Source organism: Lissotriton vulgaris, chromosome 9 (assembly GCF_964263255.1).
Source record: "Lissotriton vulgaris chromosome 9, aLisVul1.2, whole genome shotgun sequence".
NCBI classification, from domain to species: Eukaryota; Metazoa; Chordata; class Amphibia; order Caudata; family Salamandridae; genus Lissotriton; species Lissotriton vulgaris.
The window spans coordinates 787736194-787757367 of NC_141697.1; the positions used below are offsets into that span (position 1 = coordinate 787736194).

The 21174-nt window shown below is 41.2% G+C and overlaps 1 protein-coding gene across 2 annotated transcripts in view; it reads left to right on the forward strand.

Annotated features, from left to right (window-relative positions):
• The window catches only part of LOC147692265 (actin-related protein 2-like), a 201195-nt gene that overhangs the window by 115686 nt on the left and 64335 nt on the right, over positions 1 to 21174 (forward strand). For both annotated transcript variants that reach the window (XR_015300016.1, XM_086938523.1), the window contains exons 5-6: positions 15354 to 15490; positions 15890 to 16039. Coding sequence is in view for 1 of the 2 variants with exons in the window: in XM_086938523.1 (XP_086794649.1) it covers positions 15354 to 15490; positions 15890 to 16039 (287 nt within the window). In the remaining variant the exon portion in view is untranslated. The remainder of the gene's footprint in view (positions 1 to 15353; positions 15491 to 15889; positions 16040 to 21174) is intronic.

A 21174-nucleotide genomic window follows, 5' to 3' on the forward strand; every position in this document is an offset into this window, starting at 1 on the left:
GCAAGACGTTCGAGTGGAATTCAGAGACAAAGGATGTTGTCCACTCCGAGAAGAAAAGTGTCATCTTCTGCTGTCTCAAGGAATTATTGAATTGTGGGATCACACAGCGTCAAGCATCATCCCGTTTTTATGTGGCGGCCATCTTAGGTGTGGAGATCTTATCTATTACACTAAATCTTCGTGCCAGACGATGTGATGCTTTGCTGCTGAAATAAGAGGTACGATTGTTGTAATGGTGAGGCTATTTCTTCGCGTGTTACAACCGTGACACGCACACTGGACAGGCTCTTTTCTTTTGAGGAAAAAAAAAACCAAATGGTACGTTGGCAGCAATTGCAGGACATTTTCATTGCGTGTTACAACATTGACACGCACACTGAAGAAAACGAATCATGGGGCATTTTCATTGTGTTACAACAGTGACAACCACTGAAGAGAACAATTTTTTTTGCATGTTAGAGTGGCACGCACATTTTTTTTTTTAATATATGCTTCTCTTCTGCAAATATATATTTTAATATAACTATAGTGGAATGTTTTAGATATGCTACAAGTAATACAAGTCTTTAATTTCTAAACATATGTTTATAACCTATTTATATGAATCTTAGCTATAGATTACTCATATATATTTATGCATTGTTTAGGTGTATCTGCACTTATTTAAAAAAAAAAAAGTGTCTTCCATGTAAACTATACAGTGTAATAGCATTTGAAACATGCAAAACGTAACGCCTGCTCCGTTTTTTCTATCTTCTCCTGGAGACGCTCCCATCAGATGGCGGAAGGTTTTTGAAAGATACGCAAGAGTTTGCGGATCTTCATTAAGTGCGGAAAGGAAGACAGCATTGTTGTTACATTGTTTGGGTTCTGAAGGCCAGGAGGTCTTTGATTATCTTCCTGACTTTGAAGACCGTGATTTAAATGAGTATGAGATCTGTATTGCGAAGCTAGACCAGCATTACCTTCCAAAGGTTAGTACCATATTAGAAAGGTATCATTTTGGTCGGAGAACTCCATTAGAAGAAGAGAGCATTGAGAATGACATAACTTCCCTGAGAAAACTGGCATCAACGTGTAAATTTGGTGCATCCATAGATGAAAGAATAAGAGATCAATTTATGCTGGGGTAGAACCATGAACGTGTTAGAGAGGAATTATGGCAGAAAGATGAACCCTCCCTGGATGATGTCATTATGATAGCAAATAGAATAGAACACGCTATAAAATGTGTAGAAGTCATTAAGCAAATGGTGAAAACAAAGTGAAAAGTTCTGTGCATACCGTAAAAATTGTGCAGAAAGACAATACTAGTCCAAAAGAAGATAAGAAGGAGGCTCTATCTAATAAAAGTTTTGTAAGTGGGAAGCCACAAAGCAAATTTGACTTTTCACAAGTAAAGTATTTTCATTGTGGAAAAATGGGTCACTTTGCCAACGACAGATTGTGCCCGGGTTGGAAGGCAACTTGTAATAAGTGTCAAAGGAGGGGGCACTTTTCAGTTGTTTGCAAAGGAAGAAACTACAAGGGGAAGGTTAATGAAATATTTTATGATTTTGACGAGACAAGTGGAATTTCTGATGAGGTTGATTGTGTACAGATTTTGGCACAAGCCATACATGATCATGAGGTTAGTAGAAACTGCCCCACTGATGAAATTTTAGTTGATGGGAAGCCTACAAAAGTATTGTTTGACTCTGGTGCAAAAATCACAATTGTTGCAAAGGATTTTTATCTTAAAGAATTGAGAGATAAAACTAAGGTGTTTCGCCTTGATATCAGACCATTTGCATATGGCGGGGAACTGATTAAACTCTTTGGTTATTTCTGGGGCCTAATTAACTATAAGGACAGATTGACCAGCACAAAAGTTTATATATCTCAGAAGGGCGATAGTATAGTTGGTTTGACCAAAGGGATCTAGGGGTAATGTTACACCCAATTCATCTCCGCCTATTATATTAAAAGAACCTTTTATATCTAGGTCAGAACCAATCTCCACTGTTGATCAAGACTCGAGCAAAAATGTTGGTGATTTGTTAAAGGAGAATTCCCCTTTTTTTTAAAAAAAAATTTTTTTTCTTTAGAGAAGTTTGGTTGCCTAAAAAATTATATCCATCGCATTCACTTGAAAGATGATGCCAAACCGGTCTGTTGTAAGGTTCGCAATGTTCCTGTGGCTGTTAGGGATCAGGTTAAGGATGAATTAGAATGAGTAGTCAAGGATGGTATTATTGAAGAGGTGGAGGCAACCCAATGGCTCGCTCCAATTGTAGCCGCCAAGAAACCTAATGGGTCCCTCCGCCTGTGTGTGGATCTTGGAGAATTGAATAAAAGTGTGGTGGTAGATCGCTATCCTTTGCCTAAGACTGCTGACATGTTGATGTTATTGAAAGGGGCTTACCACCAGATTAGGTTAGATGAGGAGTCTAAAGATTTGACGGCCTTCGTTACTCCATTTGGGACTTTTCATTTTGTTAGAGTCCCATTTGGCTTAGTTTCAGCCGCTTCTGTTTTTCAAAGGTCTTTAGAGTGTCTTGAAGGGGTCAGGATTTATCAAGATGATATCTTAATCTTTGGAGGTGATGATAAGGAGCATGATGCGCGACTCTTCGATGTTTTGAATAAGTTGAGTGCCTTTGGTTGGACAGTTAAAATTGAGAAGTGTAAGTTTAAAAAAGATTCAATAAATTATTTGGGTCACTCAATCTCAAAAAGTGGAATTTTACCTAAAGAGAGTTTGATTGCTGCCATACTGAAGATGACTTCTCCTTCCAACAAAGAAGAATTAATGAGTTTTTTAGGTATGGCAGAATACTATAGTACATTTATAAATTGTTTTGCTTCTTTGTGTGTTAACATGAGAGCTTTACTGAAAAAAAGGGAGTGAGTTTGTCTGGAATAACGAATGTGAAGAAGAATTCTGTGTTCTTAAAGAAAGGTTGAATTGTGCACCGAGATTGAGTAGTTTTTACCCTGAGGAAATATCTATTTTAATAACTGATGCCAGCCTCAAAGGATTAGGGGCCGTGCTTGTACAGAATATACATGGTCAAGAAGAGGTTATTTTGTTTTTATCTAGGAGTCTAAGAGGTGCTGAGTTAAGGTTTTCTGTTGTGGAAAGGGAAGCCCTTGCTGTATATTGGTCCACAAGAAAGCTATTTGAGTTAAGAACTGATCACAAGCCACTGTGTTATTTTTTCAAAAAAAGGAATTGAGGCAGTTTCAAGCAGAATCACTAGATGGGTTGTTGGTTTGCAAGATTACAACTTTGAAGTAAAGTATTTGCCAGGTGTTGAAAACAAAGTTGTAGATGGATTGTCACGCCTCGTCCCTAAAGATGAGTTGGTTCAAGATGAGGATGTTGAAGATGAGGAGATGGTATGTGCTATAGAAGAAAATGTGATTGACAAAGCAACATGGATAAGGGCACTACAAGAGGATTCTGACTTGTTGGAAATTTTGAGACTTGTTAATACAGGTTGGAAAACTAAGCCCAAGAATAATGAAGAATTAGAGAAATTTTGGCATGTTAAAGATCAACTTTCAGAGCATGATGGTTTAATTGTTAGAGGCACAAGACTAGTTCCACCAATCTCATTTCCCTGTCACACATGGGTCATCTAGGAATTTCAAAAACTAAAGAGACTTTGAGAATGTCTTATTGGTGGCCAAGCATGGATCTACAGGTTGAGCAGATTAGAGATTGCATGGAGTGTGCTTTAAGTGAAAGAGTGGCAAAACCTAAGGTTCAGCCAATGATTAGAAGGGATCGTCCGAATTGACCTTCGAAAGAAGTGCGTTTGGACATTCTTGGGCCCATATACTCGTCAGGTACTGAATGGTATGTTTTTGTATTAGTTGATTTTTTTTCAAGATGGCCAGAGATTGCCATCACTAGAGGTATAGAAACTAAGCATGTAGTAATGTTTTTAGAAAAATTATTTGCTAGAGAAGGAATTCCAAATACTATTCTCACAGACAATGGTGTTCAGTTAGTTTCCAAGGAAATGAAAGTATTTTTGTCTAGTCATGGTGTAAAACACATTGTACCACCCAGAAAACAATGGCATGGTTGAGAGGTTCAACCGAGTTCTTAAAGAGACGATAAGGATGGCTAAGTCTTCAGGTTTGGATTGGCGAACAGAAATCTTTAAAAAAGTCAAGGTATACAGACTCTCTCCACATGCCATCACCAATCGCACGCCTTTTGAACTTTTCAGGTGCAGGTTTGCCAATGCCATGGTGGCACCACCTTGGTTCAATGAAATGCAACCTAATTTGTTTAAAAAAAATTAGAATTGCAATTGGAAACTAGCGGAGTCTGATAAGATTCAATCCAGGAAAAGACTTTAGGACTTAAAGAAAAATGTTTAAAAAAAATTCTGTTAACGTGGGTGATTTGGTTCTCATCAAGAATCCATGTAAAAGGAACAAAATTTTATCTACAACGTTTCTGAAACCTATTCAAGTCATCAAGATCTTCAATAATGCTATCAAGACTGCAGATCATCGCATTTGGAATTTGAATAGGGTGGTGGTGGTTAGAAAAGACTTTGTTTCTAAACCAGATGGTTGTTCCTGTATTCCAGCGCGAAGTACTCAAAACGTTCGGAAATCTTTAAGAGATTCTCATGCACCTGCTTATTTAAAAGATTTTGTGAAATAGGTTTTATGTATTTTATATCACTTTGTTTATCTTTATTTTCCAAAAGAAGGGGGATGTGTGGCATCTTGGTTCCTGTTGCTAGGAGCTTTGGAATGTTATGTAGTCAAGTCAGAAATGTTATGTTTAGAGTTTAGCCAGTTAAAGTCTTGTTGTTGGACTGAGTCATCCCTGTGGATGAGATTATTCCTCCTTAATAAACCTACTTAAAGCTCGGCTCAGGTTTCCCTGATTCTTACAACTATCCGTTACCCCTTACACCTATATGAGGCATACCTTGCTTATACTTCCATACGCTTAATCTTAAATGCAGTTGCAGCATAATTAAAGAACAGACAGCACTCGATGCTTTTCAAGGTGCAGGACATTAAGGCTTTTATGGAGGGTATCAGGAGGGTAAAACCTCCAAAAACGCCCCAAGCACCTGTGTGGAAACTGAATGTGGTACTCTCACAGCTCGTGGGTCCTCCCTTTGACTTCCTACAATCCGTTGATCTACAGTTCTTGTTTTAGAAGGTGGTCTTCCAAGTTGCTGTTACTTCCCTCCAATGAATTTGTGAGTTCTAGGCTCTTAAAAGAACCATATATCTTGGTTCACAAAGATAGGGTCGTTCTTCATACCAGCACCAAATTTCTCCCTAAAGTTGTTTTACCTTTTCACATGATGCCTCCTACCATTGAGCTTGCCTGCTCTTTTTCCACAACCAGAGTCTGTAGCAGAAAGGGCCCTTGCTCTCTAAGTGTTAAGACTGCACTTGTGTATTATATTGCTAGAGCAAAGCCTTACAGAAAGTACTGAGAACTGAAGCATAACGATGGACCCTTCCTACTAACAGCACCTGACCTCCTTTCTCCCCAAACAAATGTATCTTCCCCTCAAATTACAATAGGGGTTTGTGTGCACACTGTCTGGCACCCACCGTTACTGTGCCTATTCCCTAGGGAATCAAATACAAATAAACAACCGCAAAGGTGCACCACAAAGTTCTTCAAGTAACAATATTAATGAGTCGCGGAAAGGTGATGTTTTTCTTGTTTTTCAAAAATCTTTATTTTCAATCGTTAACATCATACAGCCGACGCGTTTCGTCCCAAGGGGACTTCTTCAGGGCTGTTAATACAAACATATTTACAGTGAGATTTTATTCAAAAGAAGTGAATTACACACACTAATTAACATCACATACACAGACTCCGTCTTTAACCGAGACAGATATGCTACACAAACATGATTAACAATAGGCCTGTATTTAAGAAACAACCTATACAAACATGGACAACAACAGGCCTAATTTCACATTTAGTAAAAACATTGCTGAAAAGACAGCCAGAAAATGACAACCGGTGAAGGGGTTTCATAAGCCACCTGATATACGTATTTCTAATGTCTCCAACACTAAAATCAAAACATTTCAGCTGCATGAGTTGGGAAAAGAAGGGAAGCAGCGAATAGAAAACAATTGAAGCTCATATGGGAGTGCCTAAATTAGAATTCTGAGTCTATCTCAGGAGTATTAGTTAAATGATATTGGAAAAAGAGGGGGGGTAAAGAAGCAGAAAAGCTAGAGCTGAGGGGACAGTAAAAGACAAGTCTTAAAATTTTTGAGACTAAGTACCTTGTTAAATGGAAAGCAATGCTTCCAAGTAGATCCTCAAAGTCGAGATTCTGTGTGGCGCCTTGTCAATGTCTTTATCTTGATGGTTTATAAACGCATCTCCATTACGTGGCAGAGCTGATATACAACCACACGAAGTCCGTACCATCCACATCTTAGATTTTCCAGACATAGAAAGTAAGTTTCATTTATATATTGTCTCTGGCTCGCCATCTGGGACTCATAGTATCATTTTTCCAAGACCTTTGGGTCCCCCATAAACAATTTAGGGTTATCTAAACAGCCCCTCTCCACATGTTTTCCGTTTTCCTTTTCTGGCACTTCATTGTATATTTTCTTCTTCCCTCTCTTTTCTATATTGAAATTCCACTGAATCGGAATAGAAGACTTAGCCCAGGCCTTCATCAAGTTTTTATAAAGACATTGACATTGGGAAGGCGCCACACAGAATCTCGACTTTGAGGATCTACTTGGAAGCATTGCTTTCCATTTAACAAGGTACTTAGTCTCAAAAAATGTAAGACTTGTCTTTTACTGTCCCCTCAGCTCTAGCTTTTCCGCATCTTTTTTCCCCTTTTTTCCCCCCTTTTTTTCCCCCTCTTTTTCCAATATCATTTAACTAATACTCCTGAGATAGACTCAGAATTCTAATTTAGGCACGCCCATATGAGCTTCAATTGTTTTCTATTCCCTGCTTCCCTTCTTTTCCAAACTCATCCAGCTGAAATGTTTTGATTTTAGTGTTGGAGACATTAGAAATACGTATATCAGGTGGCTTATGAAACCCCTTCACCTGTTGTCATTTTCTGGCTGTCTTTTCAGCAATGTTTTTACTAAATGTGAAATTAGGCCTGTTGTTGTCCATGTTTGTATAGGTTGGTTCTTAAATACAGGCCTATTTTTAATCATGTTTGTGTAGCATATCTGTCTCGGTTAAATACTGAGTCTGTGTATGTGATGTTAATTATTGTGTGTAATTCACTTCTTTTTAATAAAATCTCACTGTGAATATGTTTGTATTAACAGCCCTGAAGAAGTCCCCTTGGGACGAAACGCGTCGGCTGTATGGTGTTAACGATTGAAAATAAAGATTTTTGAAAAACATCACCTTTCCGCGACTCATTAATAATATTGTTACTTGAAGAACTTTGTGGTGCACCTTTGCGGTTGTTTATTTGTATTTGATTCCCTAGGGAATAGGCACAGTAACGGTGGGTGCCAGACAGTGTGCACACAAACTCCTATTGTAATTCGAGGGGAAGATACATTTGTTTGGGGAGAAAGGAGGTCAGGTGCTGTTAGTAGGCAGGGTCCATCGTTATGCTTCAGTTCTCATCCTTCTATCACCCTCATTATTACTGACACACCCCATATCCCAGTTAACAATTGCCCAAGTGAGAACCCTTTAACAAGGTTGTCTCAAAGATGCTCAGCTTTAAAGACAGACGGCAAGAGCTCGCTCAGGACTTATTTACACCTGGGGCCAAACCAACTGGCACAATAGCTCCTAAGGAAGATGGCTTAAAAGCCAAATTTCTGAAATTGGAAAAACTAAATGTTAATGTTAATGTTAGTAAGTATTTGTAAGCGCTCGTACGCCCGGGGGCTTCATGGCGCTGTAGAAAGGAACGAACGCAAAGGTCACAGAAGAGGGGGAGCAGCTCAGCAATGCGCCTGAGTAAAAAGCCAGGTTTTGAGGGAGTGTCTAAAGCTGAGGATGTTATCATTCAGTTTCAGATGAAGGGGAAGGGAGTTCCAAAAACCAGCTGCAAGATGGTCAAAACAGCTGCCTCCAAGACGTTTCCTCTTATAAGGTGGGACAGTCAGAAGGGATTTGTGGATAGACCGGAGGCTGCGGGAGGGAATGTATCTCTTAAACATGTCTCTAATGAAAAGGGGGCCAGAGTCGTGCAGAGATTTGAATAAAATGCACCCTGTTTTAAAAGCCACACGCTGCTCCACGGGCAGCCAGTGTAGCTGTTTCAGGCCGGATCTAACAGACTGCCTCTTAGAGAGGTTCAGGAGGAGTCTAGCAGCCTGATTCTGAACCAGCTGAAGGCGTTTTAGCTCTCCAGCTTGAATGCCAAAATAAAGACTGTTGGAGAAATCTAGTCTGGACAGAACCAGGGAGATGGCAATCTGAGTGAGGGCAGCTGGGGAAAAGAAGCTGGCGATTTTCTTGATTTTCTTCAGCTGGAAAAAACTAGCTGAAACAACTGCTCCTACTTGTTTTTTGAGAGAAAGGTCCTCGCTGATGTGTATTCCCAGACTCTTGACCGAGGAAGACTTGAGTGGAGGGGCTCCCATACTGGAAGGCCAAAAGCTGGGGTTCCAACTAAGCGCACTCTGTCCCGGCAAGACCAATTCGGTCTTGCCAGGGTTACGTTTCAGATGACTGCAGTTCATCCAGTTTAAAATGTGGGACATAGTATTTTGAAATTCAACCACAGCGTCCTTGGTGTTTAAAGATAAAATGAGCTGCAAGTCGTCTGCATAGTTGAAAATTGTCACTTTGGCCCTCCTAAGGGAGTGCAGAAGGGGACGTAGATATAAATTAAAAAGCAGGGGTGATAACAACTAAGAGCCCTGCGGGACTCCACAGGTAGAAGGTATAGTGGGGGCAGTGAAAGGTCCCAGTCTGACAGCCTGAGTACGCCCTGTGATAAATGAGCGAATCCAGCTCAGTGCCAGGCCCCTGAGACCTGCCTGCTCGACACGGTCGACCAAGATGTTATAGTCAACCGTGTCGAATGCAGCCGAGAGGTCCAGTAGCACCAGAGCCTGATGTATTCCTTCATCCGCATTCCGTCTCAGAGTGTTCTGCACCGAGAGAATAACCGCCTCAGTAGAGTGACATGGGCGGAAACCAGCCTGATTCGGTGCAAAATACTCTGATTCTTCCAAAAATGTGGAGATGCTGTTACAGACATGAGCCTCCAAAAGTTTGGCACAGTAAGGCAGCAGGGATATGGGCCTATAATTTTGCAGGTCCTGCGGGTTAGCTCCTACTTTTTTTATCAAGGGAATGAGAAGGGCTTTTTTAAAGTTTTCGGGAACTTTACCCTGAGTGAGCGTACCAATCAATAAAGAAAGTATACCCTCAGGAATACTGGTTCCCACTTCTTTCAAGATGAAAGGGGGGCAGATGTCATCAGGGGAGCCTGATTTAACTTTGGCGAGGAGTTTGAGTAGCATAGTGCTGTCAACAGGGGGGAGCAAACTTAGGGTCGCAGTATTGTGAAGAGTGTCAGTCAATAAGAGCGGAGACTGAGTGATGGGAATGCTTTGTTTGATAATGCTAATTTTATCAGAAAAAAATGAGTTTAGGGAATTGCAAAGCTCCTGAGTAGGAGCTACCGGGAGAGACGTTCTATCGCTAGCACTCAAATTCTCAACGATGTTAAACAACTCTTTGGATTTGTTATGGGCATTAAGGATCTTTTTAGAGAAGTAATCAGTTTTATGTTCCTGAATGAGTTTTTGGTAGTCCTTTCGTGTCTTACAATAGTTAACTCTGTCTGCTTCTAGGTAGGCTGTTCGCCACTTGCGCTCCATTTGACGGACTTCAAGTTTAAGATTTTTCAAAAGAGGTGTAAACCACCTATGAGCGTCATTGGGGCGAGAGCGGGAAAAGTTGGTGCAAGGAGCATAAGCATCAGCTGCCTGAAGTAGCCACCTAGAAAATGCTGCTTCCATTTCTTCAGTATCCTGATCTAAAAGAGGACAGGAAGATGTTAATGTACCAATGAAAGCAGAAATATCAACATTCTTCCAGATTCTAGTTTTGCCTCCTATCTGAATCGGGGGCTTCCTACTATTTTCAATGGTCAAGGTGAATTTGATCATGAAATGATCAGACCAGATGCAAGGCATGATGGAATTAATAGTCAGAGGAATGTTCTGAGACCAGATTTGGTCACGGCTATGCCCTTTTACATGAGTAGGGAAGTGAATCTGTTGAATGAGGTTCATGTCTAGGAGGACATCTTTCAGTGCAGCTGCCTGAGTACCTAACTCAGCCGAATCCAGCCAAAGATTAAGATCGCCTAGCAGCACAATTTTTTTATATGAAATTATTAAGGGAGCAAGCTGTTCTGCTAAGGCTGCCGCAAAACTGGGCATATTTTGAGGGGGGCGATATATGAGAATCATAAGTAGAGTGCCGCTATTGTTATCCATTTTGATAATCAAATTATCTGAGCATGTGAGGTCCAAGGACGGTAAAAGGGAGACTTTATGGGACTTACGAATAATCACAGCGACCCCCCCGCCCCTTTTGTCAGCGGGTCTGTCCACATGTAAAATGTAGTAGTCGGAAGGAACCGCTGCCAATATGTCGGGTAGGGAGTCTGCATTCAGCCAAGTCTCCGTGAGAAATAAAATATCAGGCTGCTCAGTTTGAAGATAAAGAAAGATGTCCAAGTGGTGCTTAACCATGGACCTAGTATTGAGATATGAACATTTAAGATTGGTATTTAGGTAGGGAGAGGATGGAGAACAATCTAGAGGGCTTGGCCTTAGAGTTTTAGCGATAGTAAACTCTGGTCTCAGGATACCATAGGTGGCAGCACGTTTTAAAACATAGGCAGGAAGGGCGAGTCCCGCACTAATAGAGGGTCTAAGTAACAATAACTCAGAAGAGGAGTATTTCTGTTTTTGACCAGGGGTTGTGGCCCCGAGCCCCGGTCTGCCGCGGACGGGCGCAGACGGGCTTGACTTATGCGCGACTTCGGCGCGCATTCGTCGCGCCCGCTGCGCTCCTGTATACACATTGGTTATAAAGCCTGCCTCCCGGGAGGACTAGACCGCTAAATCCGGTCCAGCCCCACCTAAGATGGCGGCTCGCCTCACCCTCCACACAAACGGCACAAGCCGCGATGGACCAGGGCGGGTAGCAAAGATACAATCACTACAGTCGGTAAGTAAAGTAAATATAACTACAATTTTAAAAATGAGCATAAAAAGATTCGAGCGCTAGCGCCTTAATCGCGCCAGAGCTGCTACAATGTCTTCCAGTGACAGCGTTATTACCACGAGTGATTTCAGGGTTCCCAGAGTGCTAGGTAGCTGCCACCAACCAAGCGTACTCGGTAGGCTCTGAAACAGGAAGCGTTTTAAAGCCTGCCTCCCGGGAGGACTAGACTGCTAAATCTGGTCCAGCCCCACCTAAGATGGCGGCTCGCCTCACCCTCCACACAAACTGCACAAGCCGCGATGGACCAGGGCGGGTAGCAAAGATACAATCACTGCAGTCGGTAAGTAAAGTAAATATAACTACAATTTTAAAAATGAGCATAAAAAGATTCTCGAGCGCTAGCGCCTTAATCGCGACAGAGCTGCTACAATGTCTTCCAGTGACAGTGTTATTACCACGAGTGATTTCAGGGTTCCCAGAGTGCTAGGTAGCTGCCACCAACCAAGCGTAAAGAAAAATGAAATGTCCCGATGGTGGGATGGTACCACCTTGGGGAAATATATAGACAATGAGAAAATCCCGCGTGGGCTTAGGATACTCATCTTCCCCACGTTTGAAGATCTTGATACAGAACAATTAGAGGATTGGGAAAATAATCTACGGAACGCATCTTTCACAATGATGCGTATCCTAATAAAGAACGCAGACAAGAAGGGAGCTAAAGCCCAAGAGATAATAGAGGAGCTGGAAAAAGAGATAGCTTTATCTGAACTGAAGGATGTAGTCTCCTTTTTTTCCCCTCTTTTTCCAATATAATTTAACTAATACTCCTGAGATGGACTCAGAATTCTAATTTAGGCACTCCCATATGAGTTTCAATTGTTTTCTATTCCCTGCTTCCCTTCTTTTCCCAACTCATCCAGCTGAAATGTTTTGATTTTAATGCTGGAGACATCAGAAATACGTATATCAGGTGGCTTATGAAACCCCTTCACCTGTTGTCATTTTCTGGCTGTCTTTTCAGCAATGTTTTTACTAAATGTGAAATAAGGCCTGTTGTTGTCCATGTTTGTATAGGTTGGTTCTTAAATACAGGCCTATTTTTAATCATGTTTGTGTAGCATATCTGTCTCGGTTAAAGACTGAGTCTGTGTATGTGATGTTAATTATTGTGTGTAATTCACTTCTTTTGAATAAAATCTCACTGTAAATATGTTTGTATTAACAGCCCTGAAGAAGTCCGCTTGGGACGAAACGCGTCGGCTGTATGGTTTTAACGATTGAAAATAAAGATTTTTGAAAACCATCACCTTTCCGCGACTCATTAATAATATTGTTACTTGAAGAACTTTGTTGTGCACCTCTGCGGTTGTTTATTTACAAAAAGTACTGTAAACTTTTTGTGACCTTCACCAAGCCCCACAGGGGCCATGCCATCTCTAAAGCAGGCCCTAAGAGATTATTTAAGTGCATCCAGACTTGCTGTGCTAAGGCCAAGCGCCCACTACCCGTGCCCCCTAAAGCACACACTGCATACAAGAAGGGAGTTACCCTATGCTTTTTGGGTAATATCCGTATAAGTGATAACTGCAAGACTGCTTCTTAATCAATTCAACGCACCTTCACCAAGCACTATTGTGTGTACGTTCTTGCATGCCAGCAGGCCAAAGAACACTTTTTCAAACATCTGCATTATCTGTTTGCTAGCCATCACTTTAGAGAGGAATTGCTTTGTAGTCTATGCAGAACATTGTATCTACAGCCACTAATGCTACGAGCGGAAAATTCTACCCGGTAATCATCTGTTTGTAGCATCTAGTGCTATAGATTCACATGCACCCACCCACCTCCTTTATGGAAACCCCAATGATCACTGTTTGTCCTTCTCACTCCCTTTTAGTATGCACAGCACACTCTGTCTTAACTACTGCTCCCCACTTACACTATTTGCTGAAAGGAAAACCTTTAGAGATGGAGCCAGTGTGCTGGTTCATTATGGACCATGAATGGAATCACTACAGGTTTTGCAACACAAGTGACTTTGAAGAAAAACAAGTTGTAAATGTTTGGCCCGTTGTCCGGCATTTGAATATGCATGACTATGGGTCACAAACAGATGGTTATGGGGTAGGTAACCTTTTCCTTTCCGTCACAGTTCCTGCTTGTATCCATAAGACAGTAGTCTGACTGGTTCTTTTTCCCCAGGAGGAGCTACAGGCAGATTTAAAGTTCACTGGTAATATTTAGTTAAGATGTTCGTTACAGAGTACTTTGAAAAAAGCGGGAGGAGAAGCTAAGCACTAGAATGAACGACTAATATTAAATGCAGGCAGGGGGTAGGTTGTGTGCAACAATTATGGTACAATCTTGGCCCAGTGTTTTTCCAAACACTGCTCGTTTGAAGTGGTGTGGTGTTAACGAGACATTAGAACAGTTACTTTTTTTAGGGCTTTCTAGAAATTGTGGTCGTTTGTTCCATCCCGATGAACAGGTTCAGTGATTTCCACGGTCCAGGTCCTTGAGCTCTCAATGACTTGCCTCCATGTTTATTATGTTTGAGAACAAACTTATGGTTTAAAGTTTCTATTGAGCACTTAGAGTGGCAAGATTCCACAAGTATCCTAGGCCTTTAACTTAGAATGCTTTGTACATGGGAAGAGGACTTTGACTTTTATTGTTGCATCTACTGGGAGCCCACAGAGAGCTTTTAAGGCTTGATTGTTTGTGGTCCCACCAATGTAAAGTTAGGCAAACTGGCTGGTTGGTTCTGGAGACTATATTACCCATAGAAGAGTTTATTTGAAGTCCAACGAAAATGGTGTAGAATAATCAAGACAGGCCATCACAAGGCATCTTGTCAGTTCCACCTGTTAGTTGAGTGGAGGGATCCAAATTGTTTCATTTGACCATCGTGTTTCCCTGTGAGCTGAAAGAGAGACCGGAATTTAATATGAGTCCAATGTTGTTGACTTTCAGTGCAGCGATAGGCGATGCTCCTAGATTGGAGAACCATTTGAATGATGGAGAGGAGGGTTCTTGACCTCTCATTCTGAAGATGTATATTATAGCTCCGTTCAGGCAGCGGGATCTTGCCTTCATCCAGAATAGTCCATAGAGCATGAAGGTGAAGATGTTGACCCGCTTCTCAGACCTGCTTTCCAGACAAAAATGGATGCAGGTGCCATTGGCTTACACTTGTAGATTAACGTGGAACAAATCTAAAAGATGTCCCAGTGAACACACCTAGATGTTGAAGAGTAGACATGGATGAGATGAGCTCTGTGGTAATAGTATACATTCTCCAATTTCTGCAGGAACATGCTAGATCTGAAGAATCAACTGTTGAATGGCCTTCACCATTCTACACCAATGGCAGATAAAGTTCAGCCTTTAATTTCCCCCCTAGAATTGCACTTCCCTATGAAATTGAGCATTTTACATCCGGCAACAAGTCTTGCATTGCAATTGGTAGATACATGTTGAATAGCATTTCTGCAAAGCAGCCAAGTTTATTGAAGGTTACAGGTGAGGGTTGACTGTTTGCGAAGTTAATACACCAATTCAGGGTGTCCGTGCATTGTATTAAGTGATAACACTCACATTTGATGGCAGATGAAGACCTGCACGCCCATCCTGCCTGCCCATATGTGGACCTAGTTTTGATACTCAACTAAATGGACCCCAGCTTTGTCCTTGCTTTATTTTTAATGTTTTTAAAATTGTTGTACTATTTATTCATTATATTTTAATGTATAGTCTGCTCTGCTTTTGAACTACATCAGTCTACATTTCTACTGCATGTTCAGCTTCTAGGAAAATCATTTTCAAGCACACAACGGAAGACAGCGAAGCTACAGCACACAAATGCAACTTTGTTTATATAGTATCTGTAAGGCTTACATTGCTTGTAAGCACTCACAATGTACGTTTAGGTAACTGACACTGTGTGAGCAAGTGGGACTCCTGGGGTTAGCATCCAGGTGTTCCTCTTTGAGAGCTAGTCTTATGGGCTATTTTTCTCCTTTGAACTTTCTCATGCTGATTCTGACTGGGATGTGCAGCTCTGCAGTGTTCTTTTCAGTGACCAGCTATATCCAGACTTCTGTGTGCATGTCTTGATGCTCTCCAGCTAAGTGCCCTTCTTCTCCACCTTCAGGACTGCTCACTGGGGTAGTTGTGGACTCTGGAGATGGCGTGACTCACATCTGTCCTGTCTACGAGGGCTTCTCATTGCCTCATCTTACCCGTCGCTTGGACATTGCTGGCAGAGACATTACACGCTACCTCATCAAGGTGAGTTGTGCTTTCTTCTACAGTGTGACAAAGTGAGCAACCAAATACAAACTGAATATAATGGATAAGTTATGTGCCATTTTGTTTGCGAGTCTGGGATGTTCTGGTCATCTTTGCATGCTGTTGAGTGTTTGTATTCCATGTGTAAGTTGAAGAGAAGCAGAATAATCATAGCAGGAAAGGGAAGAACACCCATGCTAAACTTTATCTTTGTTTCTTCCACTCTTATTTTTTTACCATTATTCTATTGTTTTTACTCTGTATTCCTTACCACCCTCTGCCCCTTACCTTTTTCCTTTTTTTGTGTTAATCTTTTTTCATACTAATCTCTGATCATTCCCCGGCGATGTGTCTTCTTTTCTTCTACACTATCCCTTTGCTCTTGGGCTCATCAAATAGCTTCTGCTTCTGAGAGGATACGCATTTAACCATTCGGCTGACTTTGAGACCGTGAGAATGATGAAGGAGAAGCTATGCTACGTGGGATATAACATCGAGCAAGAGCAGAAACTGGCCCAGGAGACTACGGTGCTAGTGGAATCCTATACGGTGAGTGATACTAGTGGTCCTTAATCACCATCCCACAACCCTGAATCTTTACAAGCGTGAATGTTCCATGCACAGTACTCTTTTCTGAGAGTTTCTTCAGTTCGTTCTGTTGAGGGTAGGGCCTTTTTTCTGACCTACAGGCACACCTAGACGTCTTTCTGGAAGCATATAAATCAATATTGGTTTCTTGTCTTTATTTTTCCTAGCTATTTTTGTAAGTATGCACAATTATACACCTAGCTGCAAGAGCAACAAATCATTTGACAAGTAACTGGAGAATGCAATTAGCACCGAGAGAGATGATGTAAATAGTTATGATGCCAACAGAGACAAGAGAATTCTGAGTGGACGTCTTTTAAGCTTTCTCCTGAATGATAATAGAGTGCAGTTACTTCTTATGGTACTCTTTTGAAACAAAACCAGCAATTATTTCATAGCAAAAACAAACATTCTTCCATAGTCTTTATTCATCTGAATTTATTTTAAAAGTTGATTATCTACCTATCATTGAAAATCATCTTCAACATGTTGCCACTTAGATGCTGTCCAGCGTATCAGTACATTTTCTCTAAGAACTCCACTTTGTTACGGTCTTAGCTACCCAATATCTGGTTATAATTGGATGGGACTTTAAACATACAGATTCCCTGCCTGTCATGCCCTTTAACATGCTTCCTTTTATTCCACATTCTCAATATCAGATCTTCTCAGCTGGCATACTCCGAGGAATCCCTCTTAGCCTGACTCATTTCAATCACATGTACCCTCAAGTCGGTTCCTCCTTTTCTGACCACTCATTTACATGACAATCCCAATGCCTACCATGCCCCCCCCCCACCGCTGTTGGTCTCCAAGTGCATTTTTTCCAAACACCAGCTGTGACTATCAGGAAGATGACTTCCAGGTTTTTCCTGCTATCAGACTTGCCTTAACCATTATCCTACCTTTCCTGCTGCATCATGCTGCAGAGCTGGTACTGCCCTACCTAATACATAGGCTCCCAAGGACATGAACTCTTGCATTAGTGGCCATCTCAGGAAAAGATGGAAGCTCCACAGCCCAGAGGCACAAAAAACATGCAGATATTTGATCGCCCCCCACTTCCCTTCCATACGTGAATCAAAACCATCAGACTTGTTCTCCTTTTTTCACCATCACTCTTTGAAACTCTCAGATGCCATCCAAACTTTTCCATTCAGACCATTTGCCCTCGCATCCCATTGCTGTGTTACAGCTCATGACTTTACAACCATGATCTCATCATAAATTCACATCATCGGGTATCCCTTTTTCCTTGTCTCCTTTTCTCTCATTTGCCTCACCAGCCCGTTAAAGTCAGCAATCATGTCCCCATTCCTTAAGTAGAAAATCCTTATTGAACTTCTGACCCCTTTATCCTACAAATTTGAAATGGCATATATTCTCACGGTCTCTAGCCTGGGTTGACTAGTCAACTAATCTATCTGCTCTAGGCTCCCCCAATCATCAAATAGATGTGTTCATCCTTGAAATCTGGAGGCCTTTATTGATTCCACTCTCCATCCCAGACGTCCAGAGCGATCACTTAGGCTTCCCTTACTTTCAAAACTGAGGCTAGAGTGGAACAGATTAGGAGTCCAGTCTTGCAGGCAGGGTATTATCGCGGCACTGAATCCGGAGAACACAGCTTTAAATATTAGCTTCACACTCTTTATCCATCTTGCATATCACAAGCTTAATCAGTAAATTCCAGGCACTGTGTCGAAACCAAGGAAGAAGTACAGGGGTTATAATAACAATACATCTTTGAAGCTGCTCCCTAACAAAACCAGTGTATTCAGTTCTAGCCTCACAATATGAAACCCAAATTCAACGACTTGTCATTGACTATTGGCTGTTGTCATTTTGAACTGTACATTAACTTTGGAATGCTCTTTTAAAGCTGGTGTTCTTCCTGCTGCTTTTAGAAGTAACCTCTGTTTTTTTTAAAATCGTTTTTATTGTTATTGATTCCATGCCGCCACATGGTTTCACTTAAGCGATGGTTACCTTGTTCTAGAATAAATTTTATATTAACAATTGTATTGCTTTATCTTCATTGAGAACGATGGGGGAGCTCAGTGAAAACATTCTGTTTTTTAAGTTTCGACTTTTATATGTGGATTGTAATGATTTAGTTAATCAAACAATAAAATCTAATAATACTTTCTAACTCTTGAATTAATTTCCCTGGAAACGGACTCACAACCTTTACAATCCTTTCAAATTCTCCCCTAAAAAAGCTCCACCCTGTGCCTCATTTCCAATTTTATATCTACCCATAACACCCACTTAATCTCCAATCTTCCACTCTCTGAACTGCTTCTTTTCTACCTTTCATACTCTTAACTGCATTATACTAAGGAACCACATATCTAACCTTTCCTACAATACAAGGCTGTTCCCATGAGGCACAGGGTCAGACTGATTTGCGTATGGCCATGTCTGAACTGGGGTGGCAGAGTGGGCTAAAGAACGGTGATGGATTGAACCCAGATCTTTTGACTGGATGTGAGTGTTTGATTGGTTCAGATGCTCCGTCCATCACCACCCCCTTTTGTACCGCTAGATAAAGGTACAGCATCGTCTGCATAAAGCAGAACCGGCACTCGCTTGCCCTCCACTATTGGGGAGTCCGCCTGAATCATCTTAAGTATAGCATCAACCTCATTAATAAACAAAGTAAAAAGTAAGGGCGCTAGCACACAGCCTTGACGACTACCGCGTTTTACATTAAAATTAGGGGTACATTCGCCCTTCTGGCCATAACTGACTTTGGTTGTTAGATTTTCATATAGCCATGCCAGGAAATAAATAATAGGTTTTGGGGCCCGGGGTTAAGTAGAACAGGTCATTAAACTCCATGGTCTACCAAATTGAATGCACTACTTAAATCCACAAAACATTAAAAAAAAAGCCGACCCTGTTTCACTTTAGTATACTTTCCAATTAAAAGCTCCAAATTAATACACTGTTCCAACATACCTAACCCTTTTCTAAACCCGTATTGTACCTGTGCCATAATATCCTTATCCAAAACCCACTCCTCCAGTCTTAACAATAGGACTCTACTCATAATTTTTACCGAAGAGTCAAGTAATGAGATCGGACCATAGTTTTTTGCTTCAGATTTATCACCTTTTTTTTGTAGATGGGACTGATAACAGATTCCCCCCATGAGGACGGACAACCCTCAGTTACAGCAGCATTACACACTGGTTAATATGGGTCCCCCCAATTCTGGTATGGATTTATATACATCAATTGGTACACCATCAGCCCCTGGTGCTGTCTCCCTTTGCTATTTCCTATACCTAACAGGACTTCATCCAAGGTAATATCAAGCGGGAGAATAGGCCAGTAGTTATGGATGTTTAAATCTACCAAGGATGTACTGCTGGGGTTAAAAATACTAGAAAAGTAAGTCACCCATTCCTCACAACTCACATAAGTTAAAAGCTCTGGGACAGATTCGATTTTAAGTATTTTAGAATTCACTGTATCAAAGAAAAGTTTGTTTGAGGTCTCAGCAGCAAGTGCAAGGTTGTCTTACGCCTCTTGTTGGAGCTCCTTCTTCCTTCGTTTGAAGTTAAGATTATATTCTACTCTTAGCGCGTGGACTGCTGTACTGTCCCTAGGTTTTTTTGAGAGTGCTATTTTCAGGTGATTCAGAGAGATAGTACAAGAGTGGTCAAACCAACCCCTGGTCTGTATTTGTTTCCTGGATGACGTCACGGTCAACAGTTTGGAAATACATCCGTTGATCTGGAAAAAATTGGACAGTAACTTAGGAGGTTCGGTCCCCACTAATAAACTGTTGTCTATTTCATTGCCACACTCCTGGACGATTTTTTTTAACATTTCACAGGAGTTCTCACCGCTCCATTTTATTCTTCTACCATTTTGGGCGGGCCAGGGTGAGATTATTCATAACTGTACGTGTTTCAACTCTATTAAGCCCCCATATATACATACGAATTGTAATTGAATTATGGTCACTCAACAACAAATCAACAACCTGCGGGATGGAACATAGGTTGCCAATGTTAACAGAGACTATAACATGGTCAATACAACTTTGAGCAGACCTTCCTGGGAAAGTTGGAATCTCCTGTCCACTCTTATCCATAGCACATTGTAAAATCTCCAAATCAAATTCTGACAGTACTACGTTCAGGGTATTACCATAGATAGTGTGTGGGAAAATGTAAGTAATCATTACCCTCTTTGTTTTGGCACCCACACACTTTTGTCATTGACAAGGGGCAGATATTAACATTAAAATCACCAAACAATATTCGGGTAGATACTTTCCCTATTAAAACTATTATCTAATTCCTGTTTCAGTTCTAAAACAATTCTATGACGGGTGGAATCAAATATATTGTTGTAGAAATTAATCAACAACACATCCTGGTCATCCCTATGGTGCAACTAGAGTAGCTGTGAATGATGGCCTATGTTGGTACTTTTAACTTTCACCGGTAAATTGTTTATTAATATAATTAGCAGCCCCCCCCCTTAGCTCTTCCAGAGGGAGAGGGTATTGCAGGCAAGTTATATGCAGAAAACCCATCAAAATAAACATTTACAGTACTCTGTCTCCTACAAGCATATTATGTCAAATGAGCTAATAAACTCCTTCCATCCTAGCTCATTAGACTTTCTTGCGATTCCGGCTATATTGCAACTAGCTATAGTATAGCCTTCGCCCAAAGAGGTACCTTGATAGGATACATATGGAGAAGTTCCTTGACAAATAGGGGCTCTGGTGACTGCTTCGCCCATAGGGACTCCTTTAATGGATACATGTGGGGAACTTCCTTGACAGATAGGGGCTCTGATGGCAGCTTCACCAGAAACCTCTATACTGTCATATGTTGTTACACTATTAATTGTATTTACAGTGTTTCTAGGCCTATTACTCAAATTGGAGTTATCCCTTTTTTCTATAGTTTCAAACATTCCTTGGGATGTGTATACAATATTGTCCCTTAACCCCTTCGCTGCGGGGGTTATTTTCCCGCTGTGCTGGGGGGGGAGGGCGCGCACGGCGCCCACATGCTCATGATGAGCTGAGCTCGTCATGAGGCACGGCTCTCCTGTGCTCATGACGA